This window comes from Hippichthys cyanospilos, chromosome 1 (assembly GCF_059441005.1).
Source record: "Hippichthys cyanospilos isolate Australia breed blue-spotted pipefish chromosome 1, RoL_Hcya_1.0, whole genome shotgun sequence".
Classification (NCBI taxonomy): domain Eukaryota; kingdom Metazoa; phylum Chordata; class Actinopteri; order Syngnathiformes; family Syngnathidae; genus Hippichthys; species Hippichthys cyanospilos.
The window spans coordinates 10016213-10041236 of NC_142369.1; the positions used below are offsets into that span (position 1 = coordinate 10016213).

Sequence of the window (25024 nt, forward strand, 5' to 3'; positions counted from 1 at the left end):
GCTCAGTTTCTTTTTTTTTTTTTTTTTTTTTTAGAGGGGAGGGAGGATACATAGAAAAACACAAAAAGAAAAGAAGGAAGCAAGAAAAAGAGTGGTTTAGTTCTAGTCTTGAGGGAGAAAATGTGTCAATGCTTGCTTGGACTTCCTCATTGAAACCATAATGGTGAGCCCTCTTTTTGTGCGATACGCACGCGTCGGGCGATTTGTGGGTTTGAAATAACGCGATTAAAATGACATATAAGTAATCTTACCTGCTATCCGTAGCAAACACTCCCTCATGGGTGATGAAATGATTAAAGACTTATAACGTGCGTGCGTGCGCGTGTAACTTCAAGCGGGTAGACGATAAGCCAGTTCTCTCATAGGTAATGCTGCCATCTTTCGATCATATTCGGAATTGTAATTTTTCTACAACCGAAGATTACTCCCACAGCCTGCCAACTTATTGCAAAGAATAATAAATTCCACACTAACGGTGATCTATTTTCCCTGACATTTGTAAGTGGTGACATCATGAGTAACAATAAAATATCTTAACGCACTTTTGTCTGAATTGCCGTTGAATCTTTGAATTTGAAATATTATATCTTAAATATGTTTACAAGAAAAAAAAAAGCTCCTGGCAAAGTTACCAATACAGCGATATCAACCAACTGACCACCGCGGAAGCACCAGCCATTTCTAATCACCACAAGGGCGAGAGAGGGCGCTGTGGAGTCATTACATCCAAACAAGTGGATTTTTCTATAGCCGCTAGCGACCCCACCAGGGACGCTGTAACCTGACGCTGTTACGTTTACAAAAAAAAATAATCTTACTGTGATAGCGCATATGTGCCCTCACTATATCTAAGTGGCATTTCAAGCTCTACGGGAGCTTGAAAATGATTATAATCATTTGAATCAGCTGTGTTTGGGAAAGAGGGTTCCTTGAGGACTGGAGTTCGACACATGTGCTTGACATAAATCAAATTAGGAGGTGAGGAACATGTTCGCCGAGCCAGCGAGCTCCAAAGACTTCCAGCCAATGAAATGAAGCGCTGCGGGTGTTCAGCGCCTCAATTCATTGGCTGGGCTCGGCCCCGATGTCCCGCCTACACAGTATCCTCTTTACCTGTGATTTGCCAACCTCTCCGACGTCACCGCGCTGCCTGCGTGAGCTCGTTTGAGGAAATTGGCGGGCGGAAGCAGTCACACTACTAAAACATTAGCTCGGGCTCCTTGTATTTCATGAGTTTGTTATCGCCAACAAAGTTGTTCCAGTGGTCCTAGGATACAAGACAATACAAGACAAAGCTTCAGAAATGAATGGAAATCACCCCAACGACGACGTGGAGGTCCTTGGGGACAAACTGGACAAGTAAGTCTCGTTAACTCTCCCGGTTAAACACCGGGTTGACGTAAGGTAGGATACAGAAGATTGACTACCATGCTATGGTGAACTTTTACGGGACTAACACAAATGCGAATGAGACTTTCGGTGGACCAGACGTCCCGGTGTTACAGTTAAACTGGCTCCCACTGCTCTCGATTTCAAATGTGGGTCAATTGTTGACATGCTTTTTGTTTCCTAACTGCAGATTCGTCACAAGCAACGTGGAAATTGTTTATCTGTCTAACTGTCTTGTTCATCTTAGGGTTTTGTCCATGCAGGAGGAGGACAACATGGAACTCTACCACAGGTAATGAACCACCCTATTTTCTTTCTTTGGCAGTACCTTGACTCGCAACTAAGTTGTGACTAGTCGCTTGGTCTTTTCTTTTTAATGTATTTATTTCTTGCAGTGTTGCGGGCAAATGAAAATAGGTAACAGTCAACATATGAATATTACTGCACTTCACAGCTGTGGACACACTTTTTTTAGAATTCACGACAAATAAAGACAATGTACTGTTAACGGATTGCCTTAAAGGGACAGTGTGTAAGATTTAGGCAATTTTTCATTGAAAAGGAATAAATTAAATGATTGTAAATTTCAAAAACTTGCAAATGAATGTGTTCTTAATGACCAATGGTATGTTTTAAATATAATCATTAGGTCTAGTTATCATTAATTTATATTACATGGGGGCTGGCACTTCTCTGGAGGCGGCCATGTTTGTTATAGCTATGGACAATGGTAAATCCAGCACCTGCAGCACCTCCTCAAAGACAACGCGTACTACTAGCCACAATGACAAAAACAACATTTGTAAAGTATTGAAACCATGAACCTGACACAGGGGGATAAAAATACACCACCACCAATATGTGTGACTACTAAGTGAATGAACACATGAAAAAGCTCCCCATGATCTTATAACGTCTCTTTTGGATATTAATGCTTTTACTTGATTTTAGTAAAGTTTTATTCCTATTCATCATTTATAACCTGACATTTGCAGACAGTCCATGCACACTTCAGCTCCTGCTGCACATAGTGATCAACGTTGCCCATTCAGCAAAGAAGACTGTTTAAATATTTTACAAATGTTTTTGTCATTGTAGCTAGTAGTCTCGGTAGTCGTTGAGGTTTAAAGCCATAATAGGTGTTAAGACAACGTTTTGACTGAGACATATTGATCACGAAAGTTCGAATCTGCCACTGTCCTTCCATCTTTACTAAGGACAGTGTCTGCGAGATTAATCCATTCCGCAGCTGCGATTGTAACTCGAATTCGCTGTATGGTGGGCAATCCAAAAATGTTAATTAGCTAATGCATGTAAAACCCCAGGTAAAAACGTAAAAGTTGTATATACAGAACATATTAAAAATTGGTATCAAAGTAGGATAGTAAGTGCTACTTATATATAATATACAAATTAAATAACATCATAAATAAAAAAAAATATATAAAGGATTTATTTACCTTTGAGTGACGCTGGTTATGGCCATATTCCCTATTAAGAGTAGCCTAGGCTAGCTTCGTATTTCTTGTTTATCTCCAGCTTCCTTTCCATATAAATCATCTTACTTCTCTCTTTAACATCACTAGCAATCTCGGGACTTATGGATAACCAATTCAAGTTTGAATTAAGCACAAAATGCATCATAAATACGATATTGAAAGCATTCCCACACGAGATCAAGTCTTTAGGCGGCCATCTTTGTGACCCCGTGCGCCGACCAATAGCAGATCAGCATCTTCGAGACGCCATCACGCTGACCAATAGTAGACCATTATCTTAGGGAGTTGAGATGCCAACCAATAGCAGACCAGCATGGAACATTGCAGCGGAGGCAGTTTGACGCCAACAAAAAATAAAAGCAATTACCTAAAAACGCCTCAAGAGGGAGGCAAAATAATAAACACAACCAACACAACATGTCATGACAGTTGTTGATGTTAATCGTAAAGCGGGATAAATCCTTTAAAGAGGGGACGAAAAACTCGGTATTCCACATTGCAACGTGAAAACGTAAGCCGGGGACGCCGTAACCCGGGGGTCCACTGTATTAGTAATGTAGCGTGTCCCGCATGAGGTGTTACAAACACTTTTTGTTAGACGGAAAGGAAACACAGAACTTGTACTTCTATGGGAGCGGAACAGCCGACCCGTTTATTCCACTCTCACTCAAAAAGCTCTCTTGTCGCTCCGCTCTCACGTCATCACCCTGGTACACCCCCCTTCAATACAGCGTTTCCAGTAAAATGAGGCTACGGTTTACTTTACTGAGGGTATGGATTAGTAAATTGAGGGAACGGATTAGTAAACTGAGGGAACAGATTAGTAAACTAAGGGTACGGTTTAGTAAACTGAGGGAACGGATTATTAAACTGACGGTAGGGATTTGTGCACATATTTTTTTTTTCACACCCTGGCACCAGAGGGTCTCCGTAGTTTCAAGAATCCAGCCAAACCAACGAATAAAAAGTGACCAACACATCCTATGGACTCACAACTTGTCTTGTTTCTCTCCACTAGAGGTCGCCAATTCACATTGTGTAAATGGATGTATGTGTTATTGCTGCATGAGTCTTTATGACAACATACATCGATGAAGGTGTCTATCCAGGTCAGGGCTGTTGGGCCAGTCACTGTTTGGACTGTGGCTGAGCTGAAGCTTTGTTGTGATTGAGTCTCCTGCTCTTTGATGTAATGATGTCACATGTTAGTGATGTCACAAGTTAATGATGTCATGTGCGGGTGATCGCTTCAGAGTGACTGTGTTGACTTTTCTTTGCTTGCAGACACATCCAAGACGGAAAAAATGCAGCCCGACAAGGAGAGATGAGTAAAGCTCTTGAGTGCTTCAAGATGGCCTACAGCGTTCACCGCAGTCCCAAGCTGCAGAGGCGAATAGAAAAAGTTCAGGCGTTTTTGGAAGAGAATTTAGAGGACGACAACGATGACGAGTATGTGGATGTCAACAATAGCGGTCTGAAGCTGTACAAGGAGCTATACAACAAACTGTACGACTACCAAAGGAACGGCGTAGCCTTTTTGTACAGCCTCTATAGGGACGGGCGCAAAGGTGGGATTCTGGCGGATGACATGGGCCTTGGCAAAACGATCCAGGTGATTTCTTTCCTGTCTGCAATGTATGACAACGAGCTGGTCAAGCACACCATGCTGGTCATGCCCACTTCGCTCATCACCAACTGGACTAAGGAGTTTAACAAATGGACTCCCGGCATACGGGTCAAAGAGTTTCACGGCGCCAGCAAGGCTGAGCGGACAAAGAACCTGGAGAAGATCCAAAAGAGGAGTGGCGTGATCATCACCACGTACACCATGCTCATGAACAACTGGCAGCAGCTGTCTTCCTATCAGCGCCGAGAGTTTAAATGGGACTACATGATCCTGGATGAAGCCCACAAGATCAAGACTAGCACCACCAAGACGGCTAAGTGCGCCTCCGCCATCCCATCTAAAAACAGAGTGCTGCTCACTGGCACCCCTATCCAAAACAATCTTCAGGAGATGTGGGCTCTGTTCGACTTCGCCTGTCAAGGAACCCTGCTGGGCACGGCCAAAACCTTCAAAATGCAGTATGAAAATCCTATCACTCGCGCCAGAGAGAAGGACGCCACTCCGGGGGAGAAAGCCCTCGGTTCCAGAATGTCGGAGAACCTCATGGCCATCATCCAACCATACTTCCTGCGCAGGACAAAGGCTGAAGTGCAGAAGAACAAATATGACATGCAAGGCGCCATCCAGTCTGTGAGTGCAGAAAAGTTCTCTTTGGACCAGAGGGACTCTGGTGGGGCCAGCATGCCCACACTGACCAGGAAAAACGACCTGATTGTGTGGACGTACCTCAGTGACATCCAAGAGGACATTTACTGGAAGTTTATTTCCCTGGAACACATCAAGGAGCTGCTAATGACTTCCAGGTCACCGCTCGCAGAGCTGACCATTCTAAAGAAGCTGTGCGACCACCCAAGGCTTCTCTCTGCCCGAGCCACCTCCAGCTTGGGTCTCCGGGAGGGTCGGCAGAGCGAGCACGACGATGATATGTGTGGTCAGAGCATCGCCGATGTTCCAGATAAAACATTGATATCGGAGTCTGGTAAATTGGCTTTCCTGGTTTCTCTCCTCAAGCGTCTTCAAGATGAAGGCCACCGCACGCTGGTCTTTGCCCATTACAGGATGGTGCTGAGCATCCTCCAACGCATCCTAAACAACCAAGGATTCAAAGTCTTGCGTCTGGATGGGACTATCACGCAGGTGGCAGAGCGGGAGCGTCTCATCACCCTTTTCCAGACGGACAACAGCTACTCCGTCTTCCTTCTCACCACCCAGGTAGGTGGTGTGGGCATCACCCTGACGGCGGCTGACAGGGTGGTCATTTATGATCCCAGCTGGAACCCTGCGACCGACGCCCAAGCAGTCGACAGGGCTTATCGCATCGGGCAGACGAAGAATGTGGTCATCTACCGACTTATCACATGCGGCACAGTGGAGGAGAAGATCTACAGACGACAGATCTTCAAGGACTCACTGATACGGCAGACAACTGGAGACAAGAAGAACCCTTTCCGCTACTTCAGCAAACAGGAGCTGCGGGAGCTCTTTAGCCTGGAGAACACCCGGTCCTCCTCCACACAGCTGCTGCTACATTCCCTGCACTCCAAACACCGAAGCACTGACCCCTACCTGGACAGGCACCTCGCCCACCTCCACGCCATGGATGTTTTCGGAATCTCCGATCACGACCTCATGTTTTCCGTCAACGTGGACCTCGACGAGGTTCCGCAAGACCGGGCTGAGCAACGATACATCGAAGGTCGGGTCCAGAAGGCCCAGGAGCTCGTGAAGGCTGAGTCGGATATGCATTTGCAGTTTGCAACCATTTTACAGCCCAACAATGAGTCACAGTGGAGACGGAAGTCGGGAAGTGAGCGCGAAGAACTACTGAAGGACAAGAAATTTAACAGGGCGAGATCTAGTGTCACATGCTCGCCTCGCCGCGGTCAGACATCACCAGGCCGGATAGACCTGGACCGAGCTAGCTGCAGCAAAGAGGGCACCCCTCATGCTTGGGCCAGCCCAATCAATCTCAGCCTACAAGACCAGCAAAACCTCATAGAACTCGGCCGGACTTCCTCGAAGCAGGAGAAGGGTCAAGAGTTTACGTTTCTGGAAGAAGGAATTAAGAAGAGTCCTCGAGCAGGATGTAGTACTGATGATGGAGAAGTTGATGACTATTTTAAGGAGGTAAAGAAAGTTGCTTCAGATGCTTCTGCGCTCGTCAGAGATGACGCAGATCTAAAACCATCCAGGTCCAGCTTGGTAGCGGACTCCTGGAACAGAGGCAGCGACGGCGGCTCAGATCTGATGGATGGAAACTTCAACCTACAGCTGGAGGACAGCGATCGCTCCTACCAGGATGAAGAAAAGAAACTTTTATCACAACTCCGGCTAGGGGAAAAAGACATCCTGTACCAGGATGACCAGAGAAAGCTCCTGTCACCAATTCAGCTGGACGTGGAGAACGATATCCTGTACCAAGATGAAGAGGAGGAGGAGGAGGAGAAACTGCTGTCCCAGCTTCAGTTATCAGGAACCTTTGATGTAGGCAAGTCCCTGACAGAGAGGCAGCATGGACTTAGCAACAAGTCCCATGTGTCTGAGTTGGACGAGTCTAGTTTTACCACCACCAAAAAAAAGAAGAAGAAGAAGGCAGGGGTCATCGTTTATAACAGTGACGAAGAAGTAGAGGACTTGGAGGATGATGAGGGCCTGGCGCATTCGTCGAAGGCTGCCTTCAATAGCTTCTCGCTGCAAGGATCTTCCACGCCAAAACCCTCGCCGCTGATTGGCTCCAAAAAGAGCGCCTGGGGAAACGTCTCCGTGGCGTCGCGTCGTTCCGTCAAGCACTCTCTCCTCCAAGACCTCGACCATGAAAACAAGGTTGCATCAATATCCTCTGACGAGGGCGAGCCGGAAGATGTGAGCGGTCAGATGGATGACAACGTCGGAGAGACCCTAAACAGTGATGATGAAGTAGAAGAGGATGAAGAAGACGTTGACGATGAGGAGGACGACGAGGAGGATGCGAAGGAGAAGAAAGATGAGGATGGAGATGAGGAGGATCCCCGGAGCAGAAAGCTGGAAGAGTCAACCAGCGAACACGAGCTGAAATCCTCCGAGAGGTCAGAGCAGTGCTCGGCCGAGGCGGCGTCAAAGTGCGCCGACGCCTATGAGAAACTGGTTGCGCATGGCCTTGAGTTGTTCAAACGGGGCCAACTCAGCGATGCCCTGGATTTTTTCCTCAAGGCTATCGACATCAAACCAGATCCGGAGGTCCAGGCCTTGGCCATTCAGCTGTGCCAACAGCTTGATCACTCATAATAAGAACTCTCCTAAGAACTCTTGACGTGTTCAAATGTTCAGTACATACATTTGTTTGTTTTAGTTTGTTCCAAGCCATTGCAGCTCCGGCTGCTAGTCTACAAAACGCTCCAAAAAGGTTCGTCATCAGACAGGAAACAACCGATGACAAAAAATTAAAGCCTTTTGTATGGTTCAAATTTCACCCTCGTTGTTCTTGAAAGTCATCTAGTTAAGGGTGTGATAACATTTTAAATACAGTGGAACCAACTTTGCTTGCAGTTCGGCACCAATTGATTCAGCTATGCTATCTATTTTTTTTAAATAAAGACCTAATGGTGGATTATCCCTTATACCATTTTTGTTGTACGCGAAGAAAAAAAATGTATGTGCAAAATGTCACTATTTGCAAGCTGGCTGTGTGTAACAGGCATCCACTAAACTCACTGTATACTCACTTTTTATGTGATGTCAAATATTGCCATGTTGGAGGTTGTCGTGTAGTTTTATTTTGGTGTTTTGTTGCATCAGGTTTCCCCCGAGGGCCTTCTCCAAAAATAGCTCATAATAAAAGAAGATAGGATAAAATGTGAGCAAATTATTTCAAATTATTTCAAAAGTGTATATCACAGTGGTAACCTTTTGCACAAATTGCTAGCCAAGAAGACCCCCCCCCCCCCCAATAAAAAACTGCATTTTGTTAAAGAAACTAGAGTATTGGTGCTTCAGACCTTTATTTCAATGCATTTTAGTTGTACCTAAGTGAAATTGACAAGTCTGTTTGCGTCTTAATATAAGTACTTAAAATAAAAATGTAAACAAATCAGTTCCAAGCGAATATTGGACATTACTTTGAAAGCACGTTCGGAATTGTTCAGGGTCCTGCTCAGCTTTTTCCGGAGATGGTGACGTCACTTCGTCGACGTTGTGTGTTCTGCGGGGCGAAGGGTCACCGAGGGAGACATTGGCTTTTGGATTTGAACAGACATCAGAACGAAACACGACGAACGGTAGAAACTTCAAGAAACATCACGGGGAGTTGCGGTCCTTGACAAAAATCGTGCGTTCGGGCTTGTTCGGGGAGGTCCTCGCTCGGACACACGTCGACTCTTTCCGGGGGAGCCGAGGGTGACGTCACCTGGGTGGAACGTTGTCGAAGTGCGCTTGCGGATTGTGAAGGGGCGTTTTGGTTGGGGTTCGAACAGACACTAAAGCCAGAACCGCCCTGTTTGTGCTCCAATGGCCCCACCGAGGGAGAACACGGCTGGCGGCGGTTGAGGACTAGAAGGAGTAGGAGGCTTCGCGTGGGTGCCCAACGACCGCCGAGATTTCACGAAGGAGAAGCTTGAGTCCGAATGACGAAGATGATGATGGCCACGAATGGACGAAGACAAAAACTGATGGAAATCAGCTGTTTGCTGCTTCTGATGACCGGAAGTGGACAAAGTGGAGGTAAGGACGAGGCGGAAGTGGACTGGTCACCGCCAAGGATGTTAATACACACACGCACAAGCGTTCCTGTTACATGGCTTCCAGAAGCTTCAAATATGGTTTATCTTCATTTTTTTAACATTCACAATTAACTTGATTGCGAAGAACTTTACGTTTTCACGTTGCCCTTTATAGGTTTTGGGTCAGGGACGACCCAAGGCGAGATGTTATACAGCGTCCGCCTCTCTATCGACGATGAAACGCACGCTTACAGGAAATGTTTATTTTTTTATAACGTTTCCTGTAATAGGATGTCACACATCTTAAAGTATGAAATGGAACGTTCTCTTCATTTCATGACTGTTTCGTTACTGTCAAACAAATCATTCCAGTAACTAGTGTTGCGACATCTCCTATTGTCTCCTTTTTTCTTCCCTCTGCACTTAGACAGATTGGGTCATTTTGACATTTTAACACACATAGTCACACACTGCCAAAAATTATTCCACGATCAAGTTAGGTTTTTGTCTTTTTTTTTTTTTTAAACGCTCCTGTAGTTTTGACACTTCATGACGTTTTATTCCCAACATTTGTCACTGGCAATGAGTTGCATGAAGAACATTGACAATTGCGCTAGTTTGAGGACTTTTTCCACAGCAAGTAAAAGTGTCATGGGTGTTTGAATTTTTTATTTTGAAAATAAATCATTTATTCACATCCTTTTATGACCTTTTGTTTTAACCCCCAATTTCTTTCTTTCCAATTTATGTTAGTAATGGTGTAATCATTTTTAATATACCATTTAAAGTTCTAATACCAGACTATAACGATTCGAGACATACAGCAACCAACTCAGACACACAAGTGTTCATTCAATGCAAATGAAGCACAGTGCGTCACCCTTGTTCAGTCAAGGCAGCATCGTTCACTTTGATTCTTGTTTATATTAATTCTAAATGTTCTAAATGGCCCTCCTGTGGATGTTGCATATTCTCCCCCGTACCCGAATGGGTATATTGGACACAACAAATAGCCTTTAGGTGTGTTTCTGAGTTATCGTTTGTCTCTGCATTCCCTGTGATTGGCTGGCAAGTAGTTCAGGATGTACCCTACCCACTGTCCAAAGACAGCGGGGATAGGCTCCAACAGGCCTGCGACCCTGAAGACAAGCGGGTAAGGAAATGGATGGATGAAAGGCATCAGAAGTGGTGCAAACCAAAATGACACACAGCTTCTGTGGAACTTAGACACACACACACAGGTCCTACTCAACCATCTAATGTAGAGAAACTGCACAAGTGCAGTTGTTGTGTACGCTTGGCAGAGGACAAAGGTGAGTTTTCTGCCTTTATTGCTCCGAAAGCATTCTAAGGAAATAGGAGTTGTTCTTTGCAATTGCGATCTGGTTGTCGAATAAATTTTGTAAAGGAGTCTCCTGTAAATCATCTGGAGCTTGAATGTGTAACGTTGGCGCAGTGTTGCGCGGACAACTCAGAAAGTGCTACTTGCAATTGTGGACTGTCCCCTTTATGTCACACCTGCAACTAATTTGAATTGAAAAGATCCCTTTTTTTCTCCATCATTTTTCAAATTGACAGCATTTGAGTTAGGCAACAGTCACTCTCAGAGGTGTGTGGTGTCTCAGTGTCACCTGACTGGAATATGCTCGTTCAGACAGCTTGATTTTTAAGCAGCTTAGCTTAGTTTAGCACAGCCTCACGCCTGGCAGAAGGTCAACAGTTTGTGTTTGTGTGCTGTGTTGTGTGTTTTTTGCCCAGCAATGTGAGCATGTGTGGACACACTGTTGCTATGCTAAGATGCTAATTTTGTTCTTCTTTGACTCATTCAGACTCTCAACAGACGCAGCATCTCTCCTCCTATCAGCTGACGGTGCCTCGGCCAATAGGGGGCCGGATGAGGAGGAACGCAGATGGCTCGCCGCCCTATCAGGTGCTGAGATTTCTCTCGTTTTGCCGAGTTATCTTTGTGTGTGTGATGGACTGTGTACTTCTGAACATTGCCGTTCACTCTGAGCACTCGAGGAGTTGACATCCACATCCTGTCTGCCGTCCCACTTCCTGTCATACTAAATAAATCTTCTTGTTGGCAAAGAGATAATGCTGATGAAATATTTGACTGAATGATGTCAGTGCCAGAGTTTCAATTCTTGTTTCGCACATGCCAGCAAATCAGAGACACAACAGACACATACACACACAAAATTATGTCAGTGTTTTCACAATAAGTCTGGACTTCACCAACAAGGTTGAACTTAAAACCATATAAAATCACTTGCACCAAACTTCAACCCAGATTACGTTTGTTAGTTGTTGTTTTTTTTTTTTTTTTTTTTACTGGATCCATTTGATCTGATAAGGTCTGATATACGTGGAACGGCAACTTTAGGCGCTGAAGGAAGACTTGCAAATGGAAGACCGTGTTAATTAAGTTGCTGCCAAGAAGTATTTTTCTTTTTTACCGGACAATTGTCCAGTTTCTTGTCACCAAGCTGGCATCCCTTGGGCTTGTACTGTACGATTGTGTGATCAGGGCCTCCTAGCTAAAAATCACATGCTTGCTGTGTCACTTTCTGTTACAGGCATCGTACGCCATCAAGGTGTCCGGACGCTGGCATGTTGTTCATCTGGAGCGGAACCAGTGAGTGGGCATGTCAGATTTACATCATTCAATCTTTTTTTTTTGCCAAACAGATAACTCTTTTTTTATCATTAAAATAGAAATGTATAGAATGGTATTTTCTGCATTGTATAGCCGGTAAATGTTGCTCCAATTGATGAATATTAAATAAATATGACGAATGAATAGAATAGAAATCCTGGTTTGACAGGAGTGCAATCATGTGTTCTTGTTTTCTTGTTGTTCAGAGTGTAAAGAGATGTGGGGGGAAAAGCTGTCCCTGAGTCTGTTTGTCTGTCACAATATTACATAAAGAAAAGGCTTTTTTTCCATTCAGATGAAAATGCACAGTATAAAGGACACATTCTTGGACAAAAATCTCTTGTGCTTATGCACAAATGTGAAATTTGCAAGGAAAGGTCACATTTGTTTTCTTTATTCATTGAAAACATTAATTAAAAAGTCCAATTATCTTCTTTCAAATTTGTTGTGTTCAAATTTGACCTCAAACTGCCCCTGTAAATGTCCCGTTTCCACCGCCATCTAGTCTGACACGCATTAGCAATCAGTCCTCTGATATGAGCTGATGGTGTGGCGACACACTCTTTTTATCGGCGCCTTCTGCTGATAAAAAGATTCAAAATAAATAATTAGCACTGTCATGCTGACCTTCGACTTTTTGTGTGTGCGTTTCTGTTCTCCATTTAAGCAAACGGACTGATTCATTTTACTCAAGTGGTGTTAAATCAGTGGTTCTTAACCTGGGTTCGATCGAACCCTAGGGGTTCGGTGAGTCGCTCTCAGGGGTTCGGTGGATCCTCCGCCGCAGAGGTCCACCCCTCAGTCTAGTCTGCAGTTAGTGGGCACAGTCATTGAAAGCCTCCTGCTCTGAGATTTCCTACCGGTCCGCTTTGAGGTCGCTGGATAAGCAGCAGGGTGAGATCTCCTTCTCAGTCTGGACCACACACCGGAATTAGCCCGTTATCTCCCGAGCGCCGATCCAGACAAATAAGCTCCTGCGGCCGGCGATCGTACGGAATCACGACGTGGCGGCGGGTAACTGGTACTTTTACCCACGGTGAAGACACGTTGTAAAACGGCTGTAAAAGCGTGGACGCGCTGCCAGCGTATCACTTCCTGTTTATTTCGTGCACCAGTAAAAAAAATCATTTTATTTTTTACTAAAGAAGGGTTCGGTGACTGAGCATACGAAACTGGTGGGGTTCGGTGCCTCCAACAAGGTTAAGAACCACTGTGTTAAATATGTCCCTCAGTTGGCAGTGCATGTGACCTGAAAAAAAAATGTTTTTGTTGTCAGGATGCTGCTGGCTCCCGACTTCAAAGTGTTTACTTACGCGCAGGACGGTCAAGTCGTCACCACGATGCCGGCCACGAAGGTACGACATACATGTGCAAGGGCGGGCGACTTCACTCACACGAACACATGCAAACACTCACATGAGAGATGCACATACAGGGACAAGTATGTTTAAATCATACATAAAATAAAAATAGAAAAAAAAAACACATTCTCAGTACAGTTCATCTTGTCACATTTGTTTACAATACATCAAGTAACTATTTTTGTTTTCCATTCCCATTGTTGGTATGTCAAAGAATCAAAATAAAGAATAAACTTGCCTTTAATACATATACTATAATTTCCCGAATATTTATATTTGAAAAAGAATAATATTCAGAGCTAAGGTATGCAGTTTTAGACCTTTGTACTGAGTTTGTACTGTACATATCCCCTGCATCTTGCTCATGTATCCCTGGTTAGGAATTCTGCATTGGAAGACCTTATCACACAATAAAAGTTGTCTGCTCTGCGTTGAACAAAATAATGTTCTCATAAAAATGTTGTTTTTTCAGAACTGTTTGCCTGCCCCCACATGTTGTAGCCAGTTCCAGAAAAATATTTTGCAAATATCAAACGTTAAGTTAGAAAGTCATAGAAACTGTGAGAACAAATCCTGTTAGGTGCTGAAAAAAATTATAGGGGAAGCACTGCAAAGCCATTTTCACATCTGCAATCACACACACATGCACGTCACAACTGCAAATACAAGCACCGGAGGGAAAATGTGGTCTGATGTTCTGTTATGTAAATGCTGACGTGACCATTAAATGATATTACTGTTCTTGAATTATTTTCAAAAGTTGAATGAAGTACATTCATTTGCATAATCATGCATTTTGTGTTTGTAACCTGTGTCTGTGTGTAGAGTCACTGTCACTATCAGGGCTTTGTTGAAGGCATGGAGGGATCGTCTGTTGCTATGAGCATTTGTAACGGCCTCAGGTAGCATACCTGCACACACACACACACACACACACACACACACACACATGCACGGATACATGTAACACTCTTGCCTGTTGGTCACATTTTGTGTGTCTGTTTTGTAAATTTTTGTCAACATTTTCAGCGAGTTTGTAATATTTGTGTAGCACCTCATTCAGGGTTGGTGATGTATTATGTGTTTGTGTGTCACGTGGCAGAGGAGTGCTGCACCTCGACAATGACAGCTACGCTATTGAGCCTTTAGATGCCGCACCTGAGCAGCACCTGCTCTACCGCCTACAGGATGTGACATCACAGCCTCGAGGATGCGGGACGCCGCATCACTACAATGCTCACAACCATACTGAATATGCACACTTACAACAACTACAAGAGATCCACCAGCACGCCAGGGTGACCACACACACACACACACACGAGTTGTAATCCACTCCTGCCCTCATTTTTATTTGTATTTTATTTATTTTATTTTTTTCAATGAGAGAAATAAAAACACAAAGCACTGAGAGCGTAAAAGCTGAAGTGCTAAGTGGCAGGGGATCACTGCAATTTTAAAATAAGAACTTCAGATAGTATTCTTCTTTAATACTGTCCAGAATAGGATAAGCACAACATTATTATTAATCATAAAACATTTCAAATTTTACATAGAAACTCAATGCCTCAGTGATTCACAGTGCAGTATATCACAGATTGTACTACTATAAGTCGGGTTGCATTACTTATTTGGCAATTTTGCCCTTCAAATCTGAATCACTGCTGTCTATTATTTAAAGTTGGATGTTGACAAGCAGATCAGAGAGATTCACGGTGAATGGCAAACAAAAAATTTTGAAGTGTCTCCCCAGTTTACCAAAAATCTGAAAAGAATCCATTTATTTTATCTTTGAACCGCTTCTTCATATCACTTCATGACACTCTTTAGGGCACACAATCTCCACTGTCTTTATCAGGCATGTTTTTACAAATTCACCCTCACCAAACTGTTTTGAAGCCTCTGCGATTTGAGGTGGGGGAGGGGGGGGCATATTGTGGCAATGAGGTTACAAAAGCACGTTACAATCAGAATCTGTAATAAACTGCACTGACAAATGGTGAAGTAACTTATCCGGACTAAGTGCACTTGACCTACATGTTCTACTGTTATGTAATCCAATGGGTCTAATTAGAAGTCCACTTTATTTTATTGGAAAATGTCAGCTCCTTGTTATACTTCACAATACATAATCATCTCATGGGCTGGACCCAGCTGGCAGACCGTACATTTGACACCCTTAATCTATGTAGTTTACAGCTGTCATTCACACTCAAACACTCACACACATGCCCTCAAAAATAGGCACGCTCACACACACACACACACACACACACACACACACACTGGATATTGAATAACTGTCATTTTTGTCTGTTTCCAGGTGAAACGAGATATTCTCCATCGGACACACTACGTCGAACTCATGCTGGTGGTGGACAATGACAGGGTAACACACATGCACGCACACACACACACACACACACACACACCTAACATTACATACATTGTATTTGCAGTTTTTTTTTTAAAACGTTCAAGAGTTCTTAATGTAACACAATTTCTAAAACTATAAACCACTATTGCAAAGCTCAGTTTCATTAACTGAAAGTACAAACACTGCTTTGCACTGAATTAGTCATTTGTAACACACCATTCAAAGTGTGACCACAACTGATTGCTTTACACACAATTTACACACATTTAAGGCTATTATTTCCTCCGTTCTGCTACTAAAACTGTCAATGTAGAGTAAAATGGAAGGAGCAGAAGCAAAAGTCATCTGTATTTTTCACTTTTCCCATTCGTGTGTAGCTGACCCATAGTGCGCTTACTAATTTGATTGCTTGTGTTTCCTGTTTGATGCAAAAATACAATTATTACAAAAGTTTGACGAGTTAAGCAAAACCTATTTGCTTGTGGAAGAGAAGCGCGATGTTTTGCCATTTTGGTCAATGGTTTTCTTCTCAGTATGATGAATTGGCAATAATTCCTGTTTTTTCTGTCAGTACAACATCATGAAGAGGAACGACACTGCAGTGAGGGAGGAAATGGTCCATTTGGCAAATTTCTTAGATGGTGTGAGTATACGTGCTTGCACGCATGCACGTGCACGCACACACACACTGACTTGTGTGCATGTGCAGATATACATGCAGCTGAACATACGTGTGGTCCTGGTGGGCCTGGAAATCTGGACCAGGCAGAACCTGATCAGCACAGATGGGATCGCCGGAGAGGTGCTCAGTCGCTTCACCCAGTGGAGAGAGAAGGAATTGCTCCCTCGTAGAAGACACGACTCGGCACAACTCATCCTGTGAGCGCATACAAATGCACGCACACACATGTATAAAAATGTAGTGAGGATGATGACGGCGATGGTGATACAGGACAAAGAGTTTTGGGGAGACTGCGGGGATGGCCTATGTCGCAACCGTGTGTTCACGAAGTCACGGAGGTGGAATCAATGCAGTACGTATGTCAAAATACATTTGGGTGATTTTTTTTTTATTACTCTTGATTTTTGCATTACTCTGAACACACAGCTAACATGAAAACTTAATAAGGACACTTACCTATAAAGTAACACATACTTTGTGTGTTTGTGTGCGCATGTGGTCGTAGTTCATGAACAACAACGTGTTCGCCTTTGCCTCCATCGTGGCTCACGAGCTCGGCCACAACCTCGGCATGAACCACGACGACAGCCGGGCTTGCACGTGCCCCACACAAGCGTGTATCATGAACTCTGGTGCTACGTAAGACAAGCACACACGCGCACACACACATACTGTAAGTCCCGCACATAGAAACACGCGGATTAACATATGATGTTCTGTCATGCTTTGTCAGAGGGTCCCGAAACTTCAGTAGCTGCAGTGCCGACGACTTTGAGAAGATGCTGTTGCACACAGGTGGTTCGTGTCTCCTGAATGTGCCCCGACCCGACGAAGCTTACAGCGCCCCCTTCTGCGGAAATGGCCTGCTCGATTTAGGGGAGGATTGCGACTGTGGATCCGAAAAGGTCTTTGTGTCTTGGTTCACAATGCAGGACTTAATGCTGATTTTTTTTTTTTTTTTTTGGTGAGGTCATACAGGTTTGTGTATGACCTGTGTCTGAACATTAAATGGCCCAAAACTGTCCCGCATGCTCATTGAGGACACTGTGAGATCACACGCAGTGGGCGTGCTTAATGTTAGTCTTTACAGATATACCTTGAGATGTTGTAATGGCTGTCATACTAGAGTCAGAATATCTTCAGTCTGTTAAATTTAAGGAATAAATAACACTTATAAAGGCAAGGGTGAGGTTTTCATCGATAGTGTTTTTTTCAGTGCCAGCATTGAGAGAGACAAAAGCATGCGTCTCTTTGTATGTGTGTGTCTGTCTGGCTGTCTGTGTGTACTGATGTTTGTGCATGTCTTTGTTTGCCAGGAGTGCGAGAGCGACCCCTGCTGTGAGTTTCGGACATGCAAACTGAAGCAAGGAGCTGAGTGCGCGGATGGCGAGTGTTGCTACAACTGTCGGGTATGCTCGTCATGAGAAGTCATCGTCACAAATGTATCTTGGGAACCTTCTTTTATGTGTGTGTGTGTGTGTGTAGTTCCAGCCTGGCGGGACGGTGTGTCGTGACAGCATGGACGAGTGTGACCTGCCGGAGTTCTGCAACGGCTCCTCGTCTCTCTGTCAGAGTGACGTCTTTGTGCAGGTCAGTGTGTGTGTGAATATATACATCTAACACATTCTACAGACATACACACTCTCACACAAATGAAACACGTGCACACACACACACACACACACACACACACACACACACGCTTCCACAACTTTCTGCGCACACACATTTCAAACACACATATAGATGACCTCACAACACAGACGCAGAGACACACATTTGTATCGGTGGCATCAAGCCAAAATGTGAAAAGTCACATTTTGGTCAGTTTCATTTTTTCAAAATGATAATATTTGAACATATTTGCATAAACACCGTGTGTGCGTTTGTCTTTTATAGTTTTTTTTCTGTATATATGTCTGTATCTATGTGTGCGCGTGTGACGTCTTTGTGCAGATTATTGTGTGTGTGTGTGTGTGCATGCATGCGTTACTAATTGTATCATCATCTGGTGTGACAAAAAAGTGTACATAATATTAGTTGTGACATTACCAAAGTGTGTCTATTTGTTTTTACAAATCTGAATATACAATTTGTGTTCCTACTACCACTACTAATACTACCACTAGTGGTGTCGTTACATGGATGTGTTTTTAGGAATTACGTGAGTGCGTGTGTGTTTCAGAACGGTCATCCGTGTCAGAATCAACAAGCGTACTGTTATAATGGCCGCTGTCAGCATGCCGAAGATCAATGCAGGAGCATCTTTGGAGCCAGTAAGTCGGGTTTGGAAAAGATTCAAAGACACACATAGGGTTTGAGAGACAGACAGACAGACAGACATGTGTGCTGCCCTTTCTCAGAGGCCAAGATGGCGCCAGAGATCTGCTTCAAAGATGTCAACAGCAAAGGTGATCGCTTTGGGAACTGCGGATACCAAAACTACGGCTACAAAAAGTGTGAGAGCAGGTAAACAGGACCGTCTTGCACATGTACGTGTGTGTCCCGGGGGATACCAGCGTATTCATTTGTGTTCCCCGTAGTGAACATTTGTTTTTAATCAATATCTGTTGACTCATTCGAGCTACCCGAATAAGTCTAATGATGTTTCATGTATTTGGGTGGGATGCATTTATCTTAAATAGACATGATGGACACAACAGTGGACACAAATAAGCTTGGTCTCTGGAGGATAGTGAAAAAAGATTTGAAAGCATCAGAGGCTTTTGATGGAAAGAGAGAGAACAAGAAAAGAAGGACTCGTGCAAGAAATGAGAAGAAAATGGGAAAAGAGCAAGCCAAGGAAGGCAAAGATGATGCGGAAAATGATGCGGGCCAGAGAAACACTAACCACAGAGAAAAATAAAAAAGAGTAAAAGGATAGAAGGGAAATAGAGAACAAAAACAGAAAGAAGGGAGGGGTGCTGTTTTAATGACGTTTGTTGTTTTTCCACAGAAATGCTTTGTGTGGGAAGCTTCAGTGCGCCAACGTCCAGGGCGTCAAAGCATTCGGCAAGAAGCCGTCTACCATCAACACGCCCATAGGGAGCACCGTGTGCACCGGGGTGGACTTCATGCTGGGCTCGGATGTGCCCGACCCCGGCATGGTCAACCAGGGCACCAAGTGCGGCCAGGACAAGGTAACCTCGCATGAGAAGTCCATGCAGCAAAAGGCAGCGCCGTGCTAACTTTGCCGCTTTCTGCCGTTCAGGTGTGCCTCAACTTTGAGTGTCGGAGCGTGGATGTCCTGAACTATGACTGCGACGCTGACAACAAGTGTCACGGCCGTGGGGTGAGAACACACTTTACACGCTAGCACCTTGACACACCCAACACGCAGTACGAGTACAGCAACTGATTAGCTTCAGCTAACATACAATGGCAAATGGTCATCAATTCTAATATTTTTTTTTTATGTATGTTTTTATGAAGCACAGTCTCACTGTGCATACAGAGCTATTTTCTTACTATTAACACATTTTATGGGTGGTGTTGTGGGGCATCCATAACTTTCAATGCGAGAAGGTCATTTGAGATACAAGCATGTTAAACAGAACCAAGGCAACATATCTCAAGGCATCACTGGATAAATGTATATGGGGGGTTGCTAGACAGGCAACTGGGTCCACTTTGTAGTGGGAGACTTTGTGGAGGTTCTTACCCTGACTGACTGACCCAACCCCTTGACCCCCTTTTTGTCCCTCTCTTTCGTCATCTGCTTCTATGGGTCAGATATGCAACAACAACCGCAACTGTCACTGTGAAGCCGGCTGGGCTCCACCCTTTTGTGAGATCGCAGGTTACGGGGGTAGCGTGGACAGCGGGCCCACCTGGAATGGTACGCAACCAACACTCCGCCTTTGTTTTTTTTTGTTTTTTTGTTTGTTTGTTTTTTTACTTGGACCATTAAAAGTTATGTTGTAGGTTTAAAATAGGTTCTTTGATTTTTTTTTTTTCACCAGACATTCCACTATACGCTTTATAGCACATCTGAGATTAAGTTAACATTGTTAAATCAATATTCTTCATTCAACATAATGTCTGATGTACTTGCTACACTAAGCCTTATATACATTGTAAACACAGTACACTACCTTAGACATTACATATGATACAATAGACTTCTGTATATGTATATATGTCTATATGCTGCATTCATGTTATATTTTACACAAGAAAGTCATGTAAAATGATGCGTATGTAACTGAGTCCACAATTTTCTACCTGGCCAGAGGAGGTCGCTAAGTTCACCTTGCTTGTTTTTTGGAAATTAGTTGCATACTGTGCTTGTCATCTGATCTATGTGTGGCCCCTGCAGATAAAGACAGGTCGCTGAGAGACGGTCTTCTCGTCTTCTTCTTCCTGCTCCTTCCTCTGGCCGCTCTCGCCGTCTTTGCCTTCTTGCACAGAAAACAGCTGCTGCAGCGCCTAGGGGCCACACGAAGGGGTCGCTCTCAGGGTTACCGGTGAGTCCTCGCATGTCTTATCTCTCGACAGAAAGCCGCCACTGAAAAGACACAGCGTCGACGCTCAAATTAATGCAATCGAGAGATAGCTGGGGTGTTTGACTGTGTCCGTGCGGCCTTCGAGGAAGCTCGCATGTGATGGCGCCCAAATGACGTGTGCGCTAACGTGGTAACGCACTAACCATTTCACGTGTGTTCAGGCCTGACGGAGCGGCGTCGGACAATCCTGGCAGAGGACCGCCTCCCAGGGCCAAGCCGCCCCCTGTTGTCCGCCCCAATGCCAACAATGTCCTCAGAGATGCGGTATGTTCACACAAAAGAGATGTGTACCGACTTGCGTGCGTGTACCTAGCCGTGTCAGGACAAAGACGAGTGTTACAAAGGTGTATGTCTTAGTTGATGTAGGTTACAAAGATTTATTTAATCCGAAAAAATACACAAATGCTTCCATAGTTAGTTTAAAAATAAAATCTGCAACTACCTGAGCTGCTACAAAAATGTATATCTGTTACTTGCTGTGTTGTTACAAAATTGGGTTACTAGTTTTTGTGAGAAAAAGTGGTATCTGTTACTAATTGTGTTGCTACAGAATGTGTGTCTTACTAGATGTGTCTCAACTGGTTATGCTGCAACAGAAATATGTGTTTGTTACTGGTTGTGGTAATGTGTTGCTAACTTGCTAATTGTGTAGTTACAGCCAGGACTCTTTTTGTCTATTTGTTTTGATTTAAAATAGTGTTACTACTTGTGATTTAAAAAAATAAATGAAAAAAAAAAGTTGTATCATGAGTGTGTTACATTTGTGCAAATGTCTTGTGGACACTACAAATGTGTTCATACTTACTTACTTATTTACATATGTTTGTTTTAATTTCCTGTTTTTTGTCTTCCAGCATCACAATCAGCTTCTGCCGCCGCATGAGGTAAAATGAAAGCTGGAAAACATTCCACTGCTCTGTCTCATCGTGACATTGTGTGTAACTGTGTTTGTGCAGGTGGTGCAGACAAGCAGGAGCGCTACCTCGTATGCTGTGAGGCCACCACCACCGCCTCTGTAAGCATAAACACAAACACGCTCGTAGTGAGATTTAGCATACATTGTGCACTAAGAATAGCATACAGCATAACATATAGCATTGCAGCTAGCCTCTCTGCTATATCTGTGACAGAAACCAAACCTATACAATATGTGCATGTAGCAGCTGTTATTGTAATATTTAGAATTAGCAGCTAGCCTCTCTGTGTTTTTTTTCTTCGTCAGCCAGCACTTCCTTTTGCCACTGCATTTTTCTTAAGTTTTTTTTTTTTGTCTATTGGAGAATGTGCGCATTTAGCAGTGGTTAGCGCAGCATTTAGCATAGCATCTAGCTTGTGCTGTTTTTTTTGTTGTTAAAGCCTATATCTTAGCTTAGCATTAAGCATAGCATCTGGCCTCACTGCTTTGTATTTTTTTGTGAGAGTATAAATCTTAGCATAGCAATTAGCATCTCAATTGTAGAACGTGTGCAGCGATTATCAAAGTATTTAGCATAGCGTATTGCATCCCTTTTTTTTGTGTGTGTGTGTGTGGGGGGGGGGGGGGGCAAAAACCCTAAACTTAAACATTTGTGCCTTTAGCAGAATTTAGCACACGAGTTAGAATATTAGACTGCCACTGTGCGTCACTTTTTGATTAGGACTTAGGCAGTTAGCCTCACAACTGACCTCAAATTTCTTTTTTGTGTTAGAAAGCCCAAACCGTCTGGTGCGGCTCAACCTCTGATGCCTCAAAGAGCTGCGCCTCTGCCTCCCGTTTAGCATTTTCCGTAAAAGGATTCCACACAGCTTCCTCCTTGGTCTTACTAGTGACATCCAAGAAGCAGAAAACCCAAACTCGGGTGGATTTGGACCAAGAAAGAACTTGTCAGAAACTGTCCAATCAGATGTGATGAATGTAAGGATTGGCAACACTCATATACAAACGGTGCTGTCAGACATGCTGGCTAATGGCTAATAGCGAACAGGTCTAACGTGCAGCTTCTTTCTGATTGGCTGCTTTGAAGACAACAAAACTGAAACCACTATGGACCTAAGCTGGGACTGCATGTTTTTTCTTTGTTTTCAATCGTTTACAGCAGCGGTTCCCAACCCAATACCAGAACACTGATAGCGGTTCAAGCAGAGAGATTGAACAAAAAAAAATATTTCTTGGTAATCAGTTAGAAAGAATTTTTATTTTTTGAAAAACACCTCTGTTAACTTGTTGATGCAAATGTCACTTTGTCTCATGATACAGTGGTATAAAATAAAGCCCGCAAACTCACAAAAATGAACTCAAATAAGAAGGTTGCAACTAAAAGGCACTGATCTTAAAGCAGATGCAAATCCAATGGAATCCAAATCCAAATCCAAAAATTACAATAAGAATGTCAACAACGAATATTGCAAGAATTTTTCTATTTTAATTTGAAATGCGTTTGTTCTTTTTACCTCACTCATAAGTATATGGACAAAAACAGTTTTTAACATGCCTGGATTTTGCGAATGAGGGTGAAGGGTTGTTTTTGTAAATCGTTTGCCTATTAAATTGAAGCACTTTTTCGTGGTCAAAAAACACCCAGTACATATTAAATGTATGTGAATGAAATTGAAGCAAGTTTGAAAGTGTTTGAAATGTGTCACCTTATGTTTAAGGATTGCTGTGACAATGTACAGCTGCTTTCAAAGTGCCGTGATCGTGGTGGGGCGCCACACTAACCACCAAATGGCCATCGTCATCGATATGAAGCACGAATACTCTATTTCTATGGCTCTTGTTTATTGAATTCGCTTTTGGTCGGCTGCAGGCCCGTTAAAGTTCCGCTGTATCGCTTTACGAGAAAAGTCTGTGGCGCAAAACGGTTGGGGACTGCTTGTTGCTGGTGGCACTAATATGCAATGTCATTGGAATGTCAAATGTCCCAAAATGCCCTCTGGTTTGGCAGGGTTGTTACGATCACGTCTCTGGGAAACACATCCACACGAGGACAACAACTTGCCTCCCTGATGACATTACAAGTTGTCACAATTGCTCAAATAGGACAAAAAAGGTTTTATGGACTTGTCAATTTTCAAGTTTTGTTTCAGCAGAGACTCTCATCATTATCACTAAGAACTGTTCTGTTGGGTGTTTGTTTGCCAGTTAGCTAACATTTATCGATCTAGATGCAAAGTTTTGACTTCTTTCTTTAAAAAAAAAAAAATATATATATATATATATATATATATATATATATATATATATATATATATATATATATATATATATATATATATATATAATCAAGGTAATGGGGTGAATCAGTTACATTATTTTAAAATGTGCTTGCCTTTTGAAAAGAGCGCTTTTTTTTTTTTACAGTAGATATTTGACAATGTGTTCAAGCTAATGAAATATATTCTCTGTGCACTGATTATGTGAGATGAAAATGACTTGATAACTGTTGAAATGAATTTCCTGTTTGTTCCACCGTTATCTCAAATCTTTACCCAAACCAGAAAATTTAACCGGAAATAATGTTTTTTGTTGCCCATTTGTCAATACAAAAACAATTGCATACTGTCACATCATTTGGCTTTGTTAACAGAATAGTCACAGGACGCCTGAATAATGTTTATTCATAAAGAATGAATGCTTGAAAATGAATCGGGGCCTTTTGTTTATTTCTACCTATAGACAAGGTGGTAAGCGTAGTATAATATACCAAATACGACGCTATCTAGCGTATCCTTAGGACTTTCATGTGGAAATGATGACGGGTTCGACTTCTGGTTTTCAATTCTCGGTAGTCAGTTTGTATTGGTTACAGTGGGTTTCATTTCACTGAGGGGGAAAGGTAGTACTTTCATTTACATTATACAACATGACCCTTTTGACTGATATCTCTAAAATGATTTTTTAAAAGTACTTTTGCTTTCAAAACTAACTTTTTTATTGCAATAATTTCAACATAAAGTAAGAAATGCAGGAACAACAACTATGAGCAATAGGCAAAAAAATAGTCTAACATATAAAGAATATACAGAGTATATAAATATGTTTAACTTATTGCTAATCTCAATTGTTTTTTGAGTCTTTTTATTGTCCGAATATCTACTTGAAAGAATATATTGATTAATCTTGTTATAGAACATTTTAAGACATGGTTTTCTTTCAATAAATTTGGAACATTTTATGTGTTATTTTGACTAAAACATTAATAAATGTGCCAAACAAAACATTCCTCCAGGCTATCATGAGATTCTTTTCAAA

The 25024-nt window shown here is 42.9% G+C and overlaps 3 protein-coding genes across 3 annotated transcripts in view; 2 read left to right on the plus strand and 1 right to left on the minus strand.

Moving 5' to 3' along the window:
- The window catches only part of taok3a (TAO kinase 3a), a 51396-nt gene extending 51074 nt beyond the window's left edge, over positions 1-322 (minus strand). The window contains exon 1 of the mRNA XM_088419317.1: positions 252-322. The gene's annotated coding sequence lies outside the window, so the exon portion shown is untranslated. The remainder of the gene's footprint in view (positions 1-251) is intronic.
- An 852-nt stretch (positions 323-1174) lies between these two features.
- On the plus strand, positions 1175-8423 carry ercc6l (excision repair cross-complementation group 6-like). Its single transcript, XM_088415235.1, has 3 exons — positions 1175-1359; positions 1637-1681; positions 4173-8423. Exons 1-3 carry the CDS (start codon positions 1304-1306, stop codon positions 7777-7779), a joined length of 3708 nt encoding a protein of 1235 aa, XP_088271361.1. The 5' UTR covers positions 1175-1303; the 3' UTR covers positions 7780-8423.
- Positions 8424-8668: 245 nt separating this feature from the next.
- LOC148429058 (disintegrin and metalloproteinase domain-containing protein 9-like) lies at positions 8669-24418 on the plus strand. The gene is made up of 24 exons (XM_088424720.1): positions 8669-9210; positions 11039-11139; positions 11789-11847; positions 13145-13223; positions 14055-14131; positions 14332-14527; positions 15553-15618; positions 16178-16249; positions 16316-16485; positions 16559-16640; positions 16794-16927; positions 17022-17193; positions 17605-17697; positions 17774-17878; positions 18474-18564; positions 18652-18757; positions 19245-19428; positions 19500-19580; positions 20021-20126; positions 20607-20754; positions 20955-21057; positions 21648-21677; positions 21750-21808; positions 22482-24418. The coding sequence occupies exons 1-24, from the start codon at positions 9114-9116 to the stop codon at positions 22549-22551; spliced, it is 2481 nt and encodes an 826-aa protein (XP_088280846.1). The 5' UTR covers positions 8669-9113; the 3' UTR covers positions 22552-24418.
- Positions 24419-25024: the final 606 nt, after the last annotated feature.